The sequence below is a fragment of the Gobius niger genome (genome assembly GCF_951799975.1).
Source record: "Gobius niger genome assembly, chromosome: 12".
NCBI classification, from domain to species: domain Eukaryota; kingdom Metazoa; phylum Chordata; class Actinopteri; order Gobiiformes; family Gobiidae; genus Gobius; species Gobius niger.
This window is the reverse complement of record NC_136863.1, coordinates 6,589,919-6,607,540: the sequence shown is the minus strand read 5'-3', so window position 1 is coordinate 6,607,540 and position 17,622 is coordinate 6,589,919. Positions and strand designations below refer to the sequence as shown.

At 39.1% G+C, this 17,622-nt stretch overlaps 1 protein-coding gene across 1 annotated transcript in view; it reads right to left on the bottom strand.

Annotated features, from left to right (window-relative positions):
• The window catches only part of plxnb2b (plexin b2b), a 307,007-nt gene that overhangs the window by 129,698 nt on the left and 159,687 nt on the right, over positions 1-17,622 (bottom strand). Inside the window, exons 8-13 of the mRNA XM_079567075.1 lie at positions 16,967-17,135; positions 13,456-13,567; positions 7,134-7,245; positions 4,434-4,535; positions 2,319-2,411; positions 337-424 (exon numbers count right to left, since the gene is read on the bottom strand). Of these exons, the coding sequence (XP_079423201.1) occupies positions 337-424; positions 2,319-2,411; positions 4,434-4,535; positions 7,134-7,245; positions 13,456-13,567; positions 16,967-17,135 (676 nt within the window). The remainder of the gene's footprint in view (positions 1-336; positions 425-2,318; positions 2,412-4,433; positions 4,536-7,133; positions 7,246-13,455; positions 13,568-16,966; positions 17,136-17,622) is intronic.

Below are 17,622 nucleotides of genomic sequence, written 5' to 3'. Positions count from 1 at the left end.
CCACAGACTAAAGATCCAATGTAATATTTAAAAATGATCCGTAATTGAAAACACAATTAAAATTAGCTTTGCACATAGAGTGTTCTATAGAAAATCTCTCGCACATCTCAAAGTAAAACGCGCCTGGAACCATTAATAAAGTATGTCCACAAATCCCTCCATTCTGCTAAAACAAGCTTAATAACCCCGACATTACAAATTCATTTTCCCATTAATCCTCTGCCGAATATTAAGTCCGGCTTTCTCAACTCTGACTGACTCGGGATTACCACAACACGCGGAGAGCAATACATTTAAATAAATAATCGTTTCCCCATTAAAACGTGGAAGCCGTACCGTTGAGGGTGCTGTCCATCTTTTTGCCCGTTTCCTTGTCCTTCACGTAGAAAAGCACGTTGGTCTCCGGCGATTTGTCGAAAGAAAACTAAAAGGAATGGGAGAAAATGAATTATTAAACAGTCGATCCACTGATTAATGGCGCTGACTTGTGAGCTCTCCTGTGCGAGTCGCGTGGGCCGCCACTCCCTCTCGCGCCAAAGGGAGAGAGGAGGAAAAAAAGCTATGAAAATGACACACAGTTTGGCCGATTTTCAACAGGAGAAATAAAATCGATGATGAAAAGGAACATGGCTAGAGGCTAAGTAGGGTTTGAGCTTTCACAGATTGCCAAATGTCAAAGTGGCGCTAAAATCACACGACAAAGACAGGGCAGAACCAGTAGAGGGTGCTATAGGGAAAAGAAAATGATATTGACATAGGAAATAATGACATATTTAGTTCTCATTTATACAGGGTTTATACCAGTAGCTTGAACATGTGTTAATACTATGTTAATGCCTCTAATGCAAATAATCTGTGCATATCTGGGAAAATGGGAAATTTCAATATTCACAAGCAAATTGGATTCAGCGGGAAACTTCTGTGCAAAAAGTGGTGAACAATTTCAGGCAAAATAGTCACAATTTCAACTGAGTGCATTTAGCAGAGTTTTAACCCGTATCCCACACATTTATTTAGGCTTGGAATGTTAAAAACTAGAGATGCACCGATCAAGCATTTTTGCTTCAGAGTCCGATACTGGGGGTTTGAGTATTTGCCGAAAATGGATATTAACCAATACCAAGAGACTTTCTTAAAAGTGTCTTTCTCATATTTAAATTATTTTCGTAGCATTTTTTTTTTAAATGTCCACACAGGCAGGATTTGAGGGCAGTATATTGGTCTAAAAGAATATAATAAAAAAAATGTCACCACCCACTGGTCTCCTATCCTGTCTCTAACCCATTCTCTAAACCCATTCCCCCCCTCCCACCTCCCGTCCCACCCATGATCCCTCCCCCCCACCTGCTAGGAGCCTGAAAGAAAGGAAAACCCGGAAGTGAAAAGTGTCTTTCTTTGAGTGACAAAGTGAATGGTCCTCTTTACTCCACCGTGACATCAACAAAGTATTTTCTTGTCATAATGTTACAGATCAATAATCAATTATATCTACAGTATAAATAAAGAAATGGAAAACATTAACACTGATCACTGGATTTTCAACACTATCCTTGGGACAAGCTATTTTATATTAATATAAACAACTCACATAAAGAGATCTGATTATTACAACTTGTGCATTACAAACATCATGCATCAGTTATGTCTTTTTCTTTTCCTGAACTCAAATACAAAACATTTTTATTTTATTTTATTAGGCTACTTTAGATATTTCTATCATAGTTTCTGACCGTGCCACTGCCAATAGCAATAGCATGCTACCGCTAGCTTTAGCATGCTAAATTCCCTGTAATGAAACTGTTACAATTATATAAGGCCAAGCTACAGAAAAATATATTGCAGAGAATTATCTTTCCGTTTACCAGATGAAATGTTACACTGTGTGACTTTAAATCAAATGTAGAAAAAGGTTCTTGAGCCGGTGGACGACTCCTGCATAAGTATATTGTACTATATTGTAAGGCGTAATAACACGTTAGGAGCACTTATACATCCGCGCTGTAAAGTCGAAGTGCTCCTATGGTATTATTGCGCTTCACAAAATAGCACCTCTTTATATCCGCTTAGAAAATCGACATGTAATTTAAATAAATAAATAGAGAAAACGTGGAAGAGCTTGGTTGCTTCTAACTTCACCCCTGTTTGGCCCCTTAGAGGAGAGGAGGAGAGGCTAAATGCAAACAATATCTTGTCTTTTTGCGTGACTGAGCATCAAATCGTCCATGCTTAGGTAAGAACATTATCTCAGTATGTAAAAATAGTGGCCTGTTCCTTTAATGATAACAGGATCCGGAGCAGCCCTCGGTCACTGAACTCACATTAAATCCATTGAAAGTATAAAACGTGTCTTCGTAAGAGACGTCCTCCTCTGTGTTCCTCATGAGCTCCGTCCCGATGGTGAAGGAACGGCCCTAAAGACAGAAAAGCATTAGTCAATATGTATCCATCGTATACAATACAACACAAGCACAAACACTGCAATTATTTGGGTCATTGGCCCTCAAATTTTTCAAACCAAGTGCCACAAATAAAAATGGCCATCTGAGAACAATCAGATCTAAACCAGGTCTTTAACAGAACTAAACCAGGTCAAAACTTCATGTGAATCAGGCCTTAAATAGGACAATGATTAAAGTAGATCTAAACAAGGAGTAACCCATGGGAAAACAGGGAAAAAAATGAGTCTCTAAAAGTCCACAAGGGGAGATGACTCTGAGTACACCACTTTAGGTGCTGTTATAATGTGCTCTGTAAACTTTATCTTTTCCCTTCACATTTTCGGATATGAGAAATGATAACCTTGTTAGTTTCAACCTCTGCAAACACGTGTGAAGATTGTTTTCATTTAGAAGTACAGATGTCAGCCTTTTCTATCATGTAAATGCTCCTGCACGTGTAAAAAATGCAAACTGACTTCTTTTAAAGCCATAACCTGCAAATGCACTGCTAAATTATTCAGAAAAATCGGTTGTCAATGCGTTGCTTATGTAAAAGAAGACGATTTATTTTCAAGTTTTCAAATATAACAGTGAGGAGCTAAAAACAGCGCTTTGGTGACGAGACATTTATGAGTTTTCAACGAGACGGCAATGTCAGAAAGTGGTTTGTAAGACATTCGTAATCACGGCTTTGAATGTCAGAGTGATTTAGCTTTTTTGTTTTGACACAATACGCAACTAAATACCTTTAAATCTGAGTTTAGCGGATCATTTTCTAAATATTTGGCTGAGCCTCAGAGCTAAGGGGTACTTTGAGTAGGAATGAAAGACGTTGGGGTACACCACCTGCAGTGGTGCTTATGGCCTCTAGGGGCAGGAGTTATTTAGTTCGTCTTTAAAGCAAGTAGCTCTTGCCCCTAGAGGCCAAAAGCACAACTGCAGGTGTTGTAGCAAGTTGCAATTTTTATACTTATTTATTGTCTTGGAGAGTAAATACTACGCTGATAGAAAAGGAGGGGAAAGAGGGATATTGTACATCCATTTACACAATGTAAATAGTCTTTTTCACTCAAACGTGGCTGTAAATACTGTTTAAGTGGCGCTACCTCACAGTTAGCTTTGCCCATTAGCCTCTTAGCTTCTTCTTCGTGATTCCATTAGTGTGTATTGGTTGCGCCGGTCCGGTGGCACACCGGTGAGACACCCGGGCGAGATGAAAGACCCCCCAATACAAGTGTTAATGGGATGATTGTGGGGTCTTTTCATCTCCCCCTGGTGTCTCTGGCCAGAAAACCACCGTTGCAACTTCCATGCATCCCGGTCGGAGCCACCAATACACACTATTAGAATCACGTAGCAAAGCTAACAGCAGGCTAGCACCACTTTAGCAGTATTTACAGCCAAATTTGAGTGAAAAAAATTATTGTTGTGGCACAATGTGCGATATCTCTCTCTCCCGTTGTCTATTCTGTCAGCGTAGTATTTACTCTTACGGATAATTAATGAGTTTTAAAAAACGCAACGTGCTACGACACCTGCAGTGGCGCTTATGGCCTCTAGGGGCATGAGTTACTTAGTTCTGTTTTAAACTGAATTAATGCTGGTTTCATTGGCAATCTTATTTCAAGACAGTCCAAACCTACACAAAATCAGCGTTAATTGTATTAATTCAAGCACATTGCAAGCCATTTATTTAATTATCGGATGGCATTTTTCCCAATGTAGAACAGCAACAAGCTTCCTCAGAGTTTGAGTCCAGTCTGAGCGCGATACTGGGACTTTATCTTTTCTCAGGGCAGAGTTTTTTCCCAGTTAAATACCATAGCAGTAAAATAAACAACAATTAACACCCTTGAAGCGATGATCAAAGCAGAAGAAAGTTTTCGTCGCCTAAAGCTGGACTGAAACCTTCACCTATAGAAATGACTAAAACGAACCTAAGACTAAAAAGCACTTATGTCCACGTCAATGTTTTCCAAAGCCACTCGTTCGTACCTGGTACAGATCCAGGTTGAATCCCTCGAAGCTGATGCGTCGCTTGTGGCCCACGGGGATCAGCACCGGGTCGGGATTCTCGAACTTCGGACACTTGGCTCCCTGAAAAAAACAACAACCGCCGTCACAGGAATAAATCAACGGAAATTATGATGTGAACATTTTTAAAAACCACTTAGCGGCTCTGGCCTCATCTGCTGCGACAGATTTATGCATTAACCACGACATCTGCGGCTTGTAAAAACCAGAGCGCGTTCGTTACACAAGATGGTCCCAGCTGATATCTGCATCTGGGGCTTTATTAATTGCACTGAGGTGTTTGGATTAGCCACGCGTTGGTTTGTGATGGACTCAAGACGGGATTTTCTAAGAATAGTAACAGTTTATTTGCTTAACTGAATAGCCAAACATACAGTATTTCATTTAACACTTTAATGTTACCCCCACAACCATTTTGGTTTATTTAAGTATTTCCTAACCATTTGGGGGAAAAACAACATGTTTTTTTTGTTGTTTTACCGGTCCAAACCTGATCTAAATCAGTCTAAAACTGGTCTAAACCAGTATGAGCCAGTCTATTCCTGGTTTAAAGAAGCTTAAACCTGTCCAAATTTGATCCAAACCAGTCCAAACCAATCTGAACCAGATCTAAAACAATCCAAACCAGGTCTATACCAGTCCAAACCTGCATAAACCAGTCCAAACCAGATCTATACCAATCTAAACCAGGTCTATACCAATCTAAACCAGGTCCATACCAATCCAAACCAGCATAAACCAGTCCAAACCAATCCAAACCAGATCTATACCAATCCAAACCAGGTCTATACCAATCCAAACCAGGTCTATACCAATCCAAACCAGGTCTATACCAATCTAAACCAGGTTTATACTAATCTAAACCAGGTCTACACCAATCCAAACCAGCATAAACCAGTCCAAACCAATCCAAACCAGATCTATACCAATCTAAACCAGGTCTATACCAATCTAAAACAGATCTATACCAATCTAAACCAGGTCTATACCAATCCAAACCAGCATAAACCAGTCCAAACTAGTCCAGCCCTTATCTAAACTGGATATTTTGAGTATTGTACACTTAGAGAATGGTCAGCACCTGGATGATGAGTGATTGTGTTGAAGGTTGGATGTGAACCAGATTTATTGGCTACAAAATGACGGTGCGCTCCAATTGTACGCGGAAGTCAAGAATTTCCCAGAATCGTAAATCGAGTCTTTCATCAAAAAATGAACTAAAAAAATCGCCCATTATTGTGTATACTGAATGGGCCTCGAGTTTCAAATATCAAAATATCTATATTGTAAGATACATATATGATGTAGCCTATATATATATATATTTTTTGTGATACTGTACATTAACCGCATAACATCTGTACTATCACTATGAGAAACACAATGAAATATAATCCAAAACTATCAGCTCTACGTATATTTAGTAGATTATAAATCTAACCACACAGTTCAATCCTAAAAAATCCTCAATAAAGGGCATATTTTCCTCTCCTTTTTACCAGCTTTGTTGCTTAAATTCTTTGTATTTGTTTCATGGTCATTAAAATTTCCGACTTGACAACTAGAACAGTGAAACTCGAAAAAAACACACAAAAAAACGGGTTTCCCAGCTCAGAACTGACCTTCGAGGACAAAGAGAACGCAGCATTAATACAAGAATCAGCAGAACTGAACATTTTTTGCACTAAAAACTATTTTGACAGCGCAGTTGTAGCCTCATTTCATTATCCGTGGCACAAAGTTTATTTAAATGCATGCACAAAATAATCTGTTCTTTCTAGGTTTGGAGAATAGTCATCAAAATATGTGCCCGGTTTTAGATCACAGGATTCATCTGACCATCGCCTTAAACAATTGCTTTTTAAGAAATGTACATAAAAATGAGCCAGCCTTTTGAAAAGCTCTTTGAAATGAACAGATCCCAAAGACTGGGCTGCGTGTGAAGAGAAAGCATCCCTCTCTCAGTGGCGACATATGTACAGTAGTAGGTTACTCCATCAAGTGTGGAGGGAATGAATATTTGTCCCTTGTGAAGCGCTTGGATTGACTTGTGATTTATGAATACAAAGCGCGATACAAATAAGGTTCCATCCCCCATTTCCTTTTGCAAATGACTTCTATCCATTCCTCCGTCATTCCAATTGCTTCTTTAAATGAAAATGTAGAAGGAATCTGCTGCCTTTGTGTACTACTACTTCCATGAAACAAAAACAGCAGACAGCTACTTCCCAAATACTATGAAAGTAGTCGGAGGAAAAAACGCTGCACTGTTCGTAGCCGAGCCGACATGAAGAAAATAGAATATGATTCCACTTTATGCTTGTAGTCACTGGTGAAAGGTCAATGTCAGCTTTATTGGCAGTTCTACCACACGTAGATTAAATAAAAGCAGATGAATCAAAGTACGTTTCTCTCAAACTGAAGCAATAACTTCAGACGATTATAGAGAGCAAAAGCTGATAATATACAAATGTAAGGATGTGTGGGACGACATTCAATGCAGGTTAAATGCAAAGGTAAACGTCCTTCACCGCAAATCCCCCCCTTTGCATGCAAATAATAAAATGAGTGTTCGGCGAGCACAAGGAAACGCAGACAAATGTGACTCGTGTGTGAAAAGGTAGAGGGAAAGCACTTGCAAAGGTGAAAATGTTCTCAAACCTGTCTGTGTTTGATGATGTGAGGTCTGCCGATGCCGTCGTCCATGTCTCCGCAGCTGTGGTCTCGGATGTTCCACTGACACCCCCACAGGCTGGACACACAGGCCATGCACCTGCCACAGACAGTACGGAAGTTAGGCGCACACTCTGAAACTGTGTGTTAAAGGCGATCACGCAAAATCGACTTTTTTGGAGCTTTTAACCATGTTGTAATGCTATTTTCTGATCAAAAACACCCCCAGAGTCCCAGTGACTTCATTCAACGCAGTTCTCAGCAATCCTCCCGCGGACATGCAGAGAAAACAAACACACCCCTGAGCGTCTAAACAGAAGCCATGTTTGCACCGAAAGCTGTGAAGAAGGAGCTCTTTCTAACCTACTCTGGACACCTTTTTTCTTACCTAACGATAATGTGGCGGAACTGCGCGTTTGGCTACAAGAGGACGTTATTCAACCCTCTTAAAAAAAAGAGGCCACTCGCCAGAAGTTGGAATTTCTTTCTGGGATTCAGTGAATATCAGCCAAAATAGTGTTTGTCTGTGACTGTCACTTCACTGATGGATGCTTGGTGAACCTTGGCCAGAACCAAAGTGGATTAAACTCTTATAACCAGCGATGTGGAGAGGCCAGAGTGGCCGGTGAGTCAATCAAAACACATGTTAGCTTGTGTATTAGCCATTTATGAAGCTGTGTTGCAAATGTCAACTGCATTATGAAGTAACTTCACCTTTTTCTGTAATGTTATATTTCTACTACTGCAAAAGATGCATGGGCTGCATCAACTCGGAGAGAGGGGCAGAGTTAACTGAATCCAAGCGTTTTGCCTTCCGAGTTTGAAAAATACCTCCAGAAAATACTTATATTTCTCACCAAAATGAGTACTCCATAGTGGTAGAGGTACAATATATCATATAAATGCCTATACTTTACCTTGGAATGGCAAAGCATGATACAGATCCTTTAAAGTAAAAGTCACGGCCTGGATGTTTCCTACTTTCTAGTCCTCCATTATATAACATTGTCCTTTTGAGTTTTACACCATGTTCTAATGCCATATATCCCATCAGAAAACATAATTTGTGCGAGTTGTGCATGTCTCTCCCTCCACATATTTTTCTCAATCTAATGCTAATCTAACTCAAATTGCCAAAGCAGAGTTCCTCAACTCTCAACTCTGTGCCATGGTTGTTTATCTTGTTTTTAAACGGCCCGTCTCTCCGGGCGCATCAGCTGCAGACCTTGAGCTCTCTGTCGCCGTTTTGTTTATACAAATTTCATGACAACCCAGACCTTGAGGTTCTCTCCAAACACATACATTATTTTAAGTTATACTATTAGAAACCCCAAGGCTAAGGTGTCCGGAAAATGCATAATGTAGGACCTGATATGAGCTGAATACTAGTTACACAATAGGACATGTGATTAAAGAGGTCATGGCAAACGTGGCGGACATCTATGGAGAGTTCTATGGCTCTGCAGTGCTGAATGGTTCCCAAAGGGGGGTTTCGGACTCGTTTCACTACCTTTTGTCTTTATTTCAGGTTAATTTATTATCCAATGGGGTAAGAAAATTGCACTTGTCCCATTGGCAGTTTCACTTCCTTATTTCAAGCTAGATTTACCTCAGAACCAGTGAGAAATGTCCTCAAACAAGCAAAGTAAACTTGGTGAGGGCAAACCGCTCATAATATAATCTAATATTCTTAATTCAAGTTGTTTTGTAGTGTAAGCTGACAGTCATTAATAATTGTTATTTTACATGTAATTGTAGCTCTAAAATGATGAATATTCGAATCGATGTGGGAATGGCTGACATAAGGAAGTCCATCTGTCTTTGCCAGGTTGTTTTTCTCTGAAATATGAATACGAATATTAGCCATATCAATGCTGCAGAGGTCTATATGTTTGCATGTCAACAGTATGGATACACAATTCACTGATTTATTTTTGTATTGCTATTAGATTAGATTAGTTCATTTGAAAGGGGGCAGTGCAGTTTCATAAAACACATGATTAGACATGAATAAAAGAAGTAGCCATAGGGGTATTTTTCATCTGTAGACTCTGGGCTGTTATGTAAAAAAAAAGCCTTGAAACACATTTGCATTAAAATATATATGGTTAGTATGGCATGTGACAAAACTACAAGTGATATACTATATTCTATAGTCAAACATGGACATTCATGTCAGATTACCAAGTAAATCAAAAGAAAACTGCAGTATTAAACGCCCTATACCTGACTGTATTTCTAGTAGTGAAACAAAGTTTGTTCTGTCCTCTTCCAGTACAGTATAAACCCAGATAATTACATCCAATTCCAAAGCATTTGCATCATGTTTCATAAAGTTTGAGGCAAGTTCATTTCTGTGACCCTGAAAAGTGACCCTGCAAGTTGGGAAAAGTTGGATGTTAGAAAAGTGTGAGAAAAGTTATATTATATTACTAACTTATATTATATTAATTATTCACTCCCTGCTTTAATGTTCGCAAACAAAGAATCAGCTAAATAAAATAATGTGTTATAGCACTTTTTCCAGACGTTCAAAGCCGCTTCATGCATTATTCATTTACTCCATGCGACGTAAATGAATGTAGTTTGGGGCAACAGTGGCGCTGATAGCAGAGTCGGGCTGGGCACCGTTACTTTGTTTTCGATGCCAGTGCTTTGATGATATTTGGTTTATGACACTGATGTACTATACTGAAATGTTTGTCGACTTGAACCAGAAAACAGAACAATAATGTGTGGAAGATGTCGGGTTCATCACCAACGTCAGTGTGAAAAATGGGGAAAAAATCTGGGGGTGAAATGGTAGCCTGATAAACCACACCCACTTTTTTTCTAAGAAGGTAGGTCTGGCCACACACGGTAAACAAGTTGCGGATTGGCCGAACCGATCACGACCGTCACAGAGAAATGACAAGGTTACGTCACTCGCTGCACCGCCATGTTGTTAGTTCAAGTAACATTATCATTAGCCAAAACTTATCATGGATGATGAAGTAGTCGAAGATTTTGCTTCCGCATTCTCTCTGTGAGTTTATGTTCAGCTCATATTTTGTGAATTGGACTACAGCTGTCGTCACGTCCTCTAATTGCTGATTGGTTTATTTCACTGACAATCTGTGCATGTTAGGCCCGCCCCTTCAAAACTGCTCCAATTGCCCTGTGACCAGACTGAATCCCTGCGTGGAATAGACAGGGAATAGCATGGCAGAGCCAGGCAAGGAAAATTGGAGAAAATGTTGAGAAATTGTGGCAAGAAAAGGAAAAAAATGTGTTTAAAAATATTTGAATTTTTTTAGTTGTTTTATGTTTTTTTTAAAATGAATTAATTGGTGAAAAAAATGGGGGAAAAAGGAAAATATTACTAACAAAAAATTAGCAAAAATGAGGGGGAAAAAAGGGAAAAAGAGAAACAATTACGGCAAAAATATAAAAAATAAAAATAATGGGAAGAAATGGGGCAAGTGTTTTTGAAAAAGTGGGGGGGAAATTAATTAATTTGAGCTGAATTGTAAATGGTCTCAACTTATATAGCGCTTTTCCACCTACATTAGGCACTCAAAGCGCTTTACAGCAAGGGTCCACTCACCCAGTCACACTCTCATTCATCCACCAATGTACGCAGACACTGGGGGCAATGTGGGTGAAGTGTCTTGCCCAAGGACACGACGACAGTGTGCACTTTCAGGACGTGGGATTCGAACCCCCGACCTTGGGTGAGTGGATCCTTGCTGTAAAGCGCTTTGGGCCTGATAAAGGTAGAAAAGCGCTAAGTTGAGGCCATTGACCATTTTAAGGTAAACTGGCAAAAGTGAGGCTACTATGGCTACTTCAACTCCAGGGATAATGTTAAAGGTAATACAGTATATGCCTAAATGTAAATAGTACACGGTCCAGGATACTGTGATGAGGAGAAGCTGGATGAAAAAGAAAGCTGTCAGAAAACCTCTCTTTTGTTGTCACACGGCGCTAGAGTGAACCTGATCTGCAATTTGTCATCGGGAACTATTTGCATTACGGCGGCTAGTTGGCTCTCCGGCAACATAAAGAAATCCCTGCCCAGAAATAGCACAGAGAAAATGAAGGTAAACATGCAGACTCATCAAAGAGGAGAAAATCCATGCGGCTGACAGTGAAAAAGAAGTGTTCAGCTCTACATTAACAAAGCTCGTTCATCACACCAACGCGGCTTCAGAAAAAAAAGAAAAAAAAAGAAATGGTACGGGAAAAATAGCAACATCGACTTTGGTTTTTTTGATTAATGAAAAGGGAACAGAGGCAATTTCCCTGCTTTGGTCATAACAGTGAGAGAAGAGGGAAAAATGCAAGAGGTGCGTTCGGAACCGCCATGGATCACGGTTTACAAACACAGCACCGAAGCCCCTCATCCAGTCACCGAGACGTTTTATTGTATTGTGCCGGTGTGGGGGAGATGATGCACTTTATTTCTGAGAGCAACACTGCACAGTTTGGGATGGAAAGTTACCATGGAAATCCGCTGTGTCAGGAGGGACTAGCAAACACCGTCCCCAGACAAAGATTAGCGAAAAACAATATTAAAAGTGAGAGAAAAGAGCAGAGCGGGGTGTATATGGTTTAAATGTTGATTATAGCTTAATGGGTGTTGACCATATTAAATAGACTATGTATGTAGATAGGCTAGATCATTCAAAAAAAGTAGATTTAATGCCAAACTGAATGCTTTTAATGACATTTATGTCCTCAATTTCTGCCCAGTTCATGAGATGACTTTTGAAGCCCTGCACTGGGACAACTCTGTTATCTGTAAGGTCACTACTGGTAAAAATGTAAAGTTTTATATGAGCAATAACTCCAGTGTTTTACATTTTAAAATCTACACTCAATAATTATGGAAGGAGCTAGGAATCCCAGAAATCTTAACTTTGTTGACGACCTCAATAGGGAGTATATGGTAGAAATAAACAATAAGAATTAAAAACCTTATGCCTGATTTATTTAGTTTACAATGATGAAAGAGACGCATCTCTTCAAACATCAAGGATGAATTTTTAAGCGCGTTTCACAACTTGCAGGTTCAGTTTTCAGGATCACGGTCACAGAAATGCAAACAAAAACTATCTGGCCAATAAACAGATAAAATTGCATGGACCATCTTCAATATGCTGAAAGAGGACAAAACAATGGTCATTTCTCAACGAATAAAAAACCACAACAAATAAAATTGTTAAACATTCATTTAGTTGCAAAAGAGGTAACAGTAACTGCAGAAGTAGCAATAGTTCTAGTCTAGAAGTAGTAGTAGTACTACTACTAGAGCTACTAGAATAGGGCTGGGTATTGCCAACAACTTCACAATACGATATGTACCCCGATACAGAGTCCACGATACGATATGTATCGTGATTCAACTGCATTGCAATAGAGTTTCTATAATACAAGATATACAGGTGCCCTTCATATAATTAGAATATCATGAAAACGTGCATTCACTTCTGTTATTCAACTTAAACTATGGAACTAATATATGATAGACTCATTACATGCAAAGTGAGATATGAAGCCTTTATGTGTAATAGTTTTGATTATTATGGCTCACCACATGCAATTTAAGCCCTTTAATGCAGTAGTTAGAGTGCATGATGTGACACAGTCAGAATAAAAACTACGGTTCGACAAACATTATGTATCACGATACAGGTGCCTTGATACGATACGTGTATTGTCACATACTCTGTTACCATATATTGCCCGTACGATACATTGAGCACAGCCCTACACCACATAGTAGCCACATAGTACTATTTGTAGATACTGTATATTTGTTGTGGAGGGTACATAGTATCTACTGAATGTAGCTATAGTAGAAGCAGGACTATGAGTACATAAAAAAAGACTTTGAAAGGAGATGTAGGTATTCAAATTTAAATCAGTAAACTGTACCTTCCAGTCTATTCTATGTGTTAGTTTATACATAATTTTGATTGATAAGGGGGACATTTGGGAATGGCGATGATATACAAATAAGATATCCCTTCCCTACAGTCACTAAAACTACTGTATTGAGTATTTTTCCAGAACTCTTTGCTAGAAGTATTGAAGTAATGATAGTATTAATGGTAATCACAGTCGTGGTATTGCAGTTGCATAGTAGTAGTAGTAGTAGTAGTAGTAGTTGCATTGAGATACATTGTACATATCCAGGAACAATGGTAGTGAGCAGCTGTACTTCTACTCGAGTACTTTAAATACCCTTATACCTGAACAGCAGCAGTAGTCATTTGCAGTAGCGGCAGTAACAGAATCCTTCATTTCACACACATGTCAGACTTACGGCGTGTTTTCAGCCTTCCTGACGGTCGCGGCGCAGTTGTAGAAGTTGAAATCCTTTGTCGCCAGCTCCACGGTGTCATTGACGAAAACGGTGATGGCCACGGCCACAAAGTCTGAGGGCAAAGGGAGAAAAGGCGGGGATTAAGGGGAAGTGGGCAGCGGATAAGGACTGAATTAAATGTGCTAAGCCAAAGCAAAATTGAATCTGTGCTTTTAAAAATATATATCGGGCCGAGAAATAACCTCCGTCTAATAAGGTAGAGAAGAAAAGGAGCTCGAGGCACACAATCTTATGGTTAAATTCCACTCATTTCAAAGCCGTTTCAAGGTCTATTATCAAGAATTAAATACGTGTCAGAGTACTCCAGTCGGTACTCTAGTCTCTGTGGAAGGGTGTGAGCTCATCCTTCAACTTGTAATCAATTTAATTTCTTGTACAAGAGTAAATTTACACAGGGCTACATTGTAAACGCTGCATTTGTGGAAGAAAAACAGGCCGCGTGCAGTGTTGTGTGTCTAAATATACCACATTTTACCGATGGCGAATGCACCAGAGTCTAAATGAGCACAGTGTGTGTGTTTTTTTTTTAACAAGTATCTAATTAACGCATAAGAACAGTGGGGATGTGCGGGAGGGTCTGTGAGAGCTCCCACCTCCGACTTTCACCGTTTGGAAATGGGGTAATTCAGGGAGTGCTCTTTAAAGCAGGGCCTTTTCAAGCACAGAGAATAACACTTTTATGAAATATTGTTTTGCTGAGAGGTCGTGCATCGAGGAGTTTCCCAAAATACTTCATGAACATGGCCCATCTGTGTGAGGAAAGCGTTTTTAAACCCGGTGTTAGGGCTGCACCATGTTGAAGTAAGTTGTGATATGCGATACGGCGCTACAAAGATTGCGATAATATTACTGCAACACGATATGTTCCATTCAAATCAAACGCAAATCGTAAGTAACTCGTTTTTCAGCAAAGTGTGTAAAGACTACATCAGCACCACCACAAGACGATAATGTAGCTAAATTAGGGCATGTTTAACTAAAACTAGAACGATGAAGACTTTAGTGATGTTGTGATATATTGTAGCTTCTTGCAAAACACATATTGCATCACCTAATATCGCGATACAATACTTTTGATATATTGTGAAGCCTTACCCAGTATTGATCTGGTGGTTGTTGATTGTACTTTTGGTTTTGGTTCTCATCATCTAAAAAGCAAATGAGCCCTTTGCTTTGGGTTGATTGATCCAGTGGCTAAAACCATTTAGTAGTAAGCCTAAAAGTACTTTCTCTGATCTAAATACTTAAAAAATCAAAAACTCTTGTATTAAAATGTTCCAGTTTTCGACCAGTTTGCTGTCGAAACATATAAATATTCACCGGAAACAAATAAATTGCCTAATCTTTACCATGAGCCGTTTCACGGCTTCAATAGACTTATATGGGAAACTGTAAATTCAAGGGCCTTTATCTCAAAATGTGCTTTTCTGGTATTGTTGAAATGTTCACTGTAGTAGCACAAACAGACACCAAACTTTCCAGCCTTGGACTTAATATTATGCAGGTTTGCTCAAAGGGATTTTTCAATATCTAATACCCCCAAAAATACTTTACTTCTACAGACTTTTTTCATTAGCATCTACTAGCTTATTCAAAAATAAATCCTCTTTGTGAAGTTACTAATAGTAACAATTAGAGATGCACCGATCAAGCGTTTTTTGCTTTTGATACGATACTGGGGGGGTTTGAGTATCTGACGATATACGATATAAACCGAAACCTAGAGCTTTTCTGAAAAATAGCTGCTGTCAGTGAAAAAGTGAATGGTTTATACCTCTTTTTGTGAGATCAATAAAGTATTTTGCAAACGAGATGTTACAAATCAATTTAATATATCTATTATTAAACTGTAATGGGAAAACATTAAACAAGAATTACTGGACTTTTCTGCACTAATATCCTTGGGGATATTATAGACTTTTAGGTTACTGTACATTAAAATAAACAACTCTCATGAAGTGATCTGATCATTACAACTCGTGCTTTGCAAATATGTTCGATAAGTTATTCTTTAACAGCATTTCATGAACTAAAATACAAACACTAATTCTCGGCTTCTCCAGCAGTGTCTGATTTTATTTTATTAGGCTGCTTTTGGTGATTCAATCATAGTTAATGACACAGTCTTGATTAGTTGCTGTTAGCATTAGCATTCTGCCGCTAGCATTAACATAGATACAGACGGCGTCTCCGGAATCGCCCATATATGGTCATGTTTGAAAACAGTTAAGGGGGAAAACAATTTTGAAAAAATCTAAACTTTCTCTAATTATTCAAAAAATACTTTATCAAATGCAGAATTATGAATATAGTTTTCTACTAAATAAAGATACAAAGACATGGAGAGGAGCAAAGTAGTTCAACAGTCCATAAATACATAAATAATGGAGAATGCTAACATGATGCTATATGTTAGCATCGGGCTAATGCTAACGTTAGCTAGCGCTTGCTACAACTGCCGTTTTTTCACTTCTACAGAACAATCTGATGTGAGAAAATATCCATATGGACACGATTTACACTTGACTTTATTTGTATGTAATAAATAAGTTCATATTCCACCAGAAAATGTCTAAAAATAGTGAAAAAGTGTGTTTCTCAAAAGATTCTATTTTCCCCTTTGGCGAGGCCACGCCCCCTTCTATGACGAGATGCCGTCTGTATCTATACTGTTGCTAGCAACAGCATTTTGTGCGGCGATCAATAATATATTTGCGGAGATTTAAACTAGCTCAGTGATTGGATTCTCCAGGTTCTAAGCTTCAAAATAAGGTACAGCATGTCAATATTCACTCTGATTTAGTCGGTGAAAGTAGTGTTTTTAAAACGTTGAGATCGGTTCATATCATTATAATCGGTTCATTATCAAATATCACTAGACATTTGTAGCCGACACTCAACATCGTATATTTTTCAGTATTAGCTCTGATATCCTATACCAGTATCGGATCGGTGCATCCCTCGTAACAAAATAGTTTTACAATATCAACAACCTTTCTGAAAATTTGGTTGTCGAAAATATAGCAACATTTGGCAATTTCTATGCATAAAATGTGTTTTTCTTTTTAATTGCAATTCCCCCTCATATTCATGTCACTAATCTACAGCAAAAGTTTCAAATTGATCTCTTTAAATATATTTATTTTATCCTATTTGCCTGCAGAGTCTCACCTCAGCTGAATGTAACAAGTGAATTTCTTCTTTGTGAGATCAATAAAGACTTATCTTGTCTTATCTTAAAGTTGAACAAAATTCAGACCACAGTGCGTACTTTAAACACGTCAAGGAGCAGCATACTAAGAGGCAAACCAAAGTGAACCACAGTCAGCTCCTGTTTCAACATAATAAGACCAAAAGAGATATTCTGTTCTCTGCAGAGCCTGTTAAAGTCTTTCAAAATGCCATGTCGATTTGTGACTCACTTTCTTCACAAACACATCTAGCTCCATACCTTGGTGGTTCGGTGTTTGTGGGATCATGGAGGGCAGGGGGAGGTCGCACGAAACCTGCCCGGAGTCGGACATCCTCCCCGGGCTCTGGAACTCCCTCACCGTGGGGTAGCTGCAGTGAAGCCGGTCCGAGTGCCCGATCACGGGGAGAGAGGGGATGCTTATTTTCACCTGGCGAGAAGGAAAGAGCAGACGATTTGACCTGCCGGCTCTGCCGGTGTTTTAAAACCTGCGTGTGTGCTGTGGGAGGGGGGGAAAAGTCCCTTTGGAAATGTATAATGGAGCTATTTTCTATAATGGTCACAAATGAAAGCGGTGAAACCCCAGTGGTGGCTTTGTGGTTATAAATACGAGAAAGAGAACAGCAGCATGGAGCCAAGGTAAGAAGAAGTGAAGAAATGGGAAAAAATATCCACTAAAAACGCGGCTGAGAGCAATCTGCCGGAGACGCTGTAATAAGGGAGTGCAGAGTTTACCGGATCAATACTAGAGCGAGTGAAGAGCATTTTATTCACAATGGAATGGTTCATATCTAAGGCAGTGTTGGTGCGAATTGTGTGGAAGTCCACTTTTGTTCAACACGGAAGGGAGAAGGCACCTCATGGAAACTATTTTTGGAGTTCTGAACTTTGTGCTTTTCCATGCACACAAATCTGCT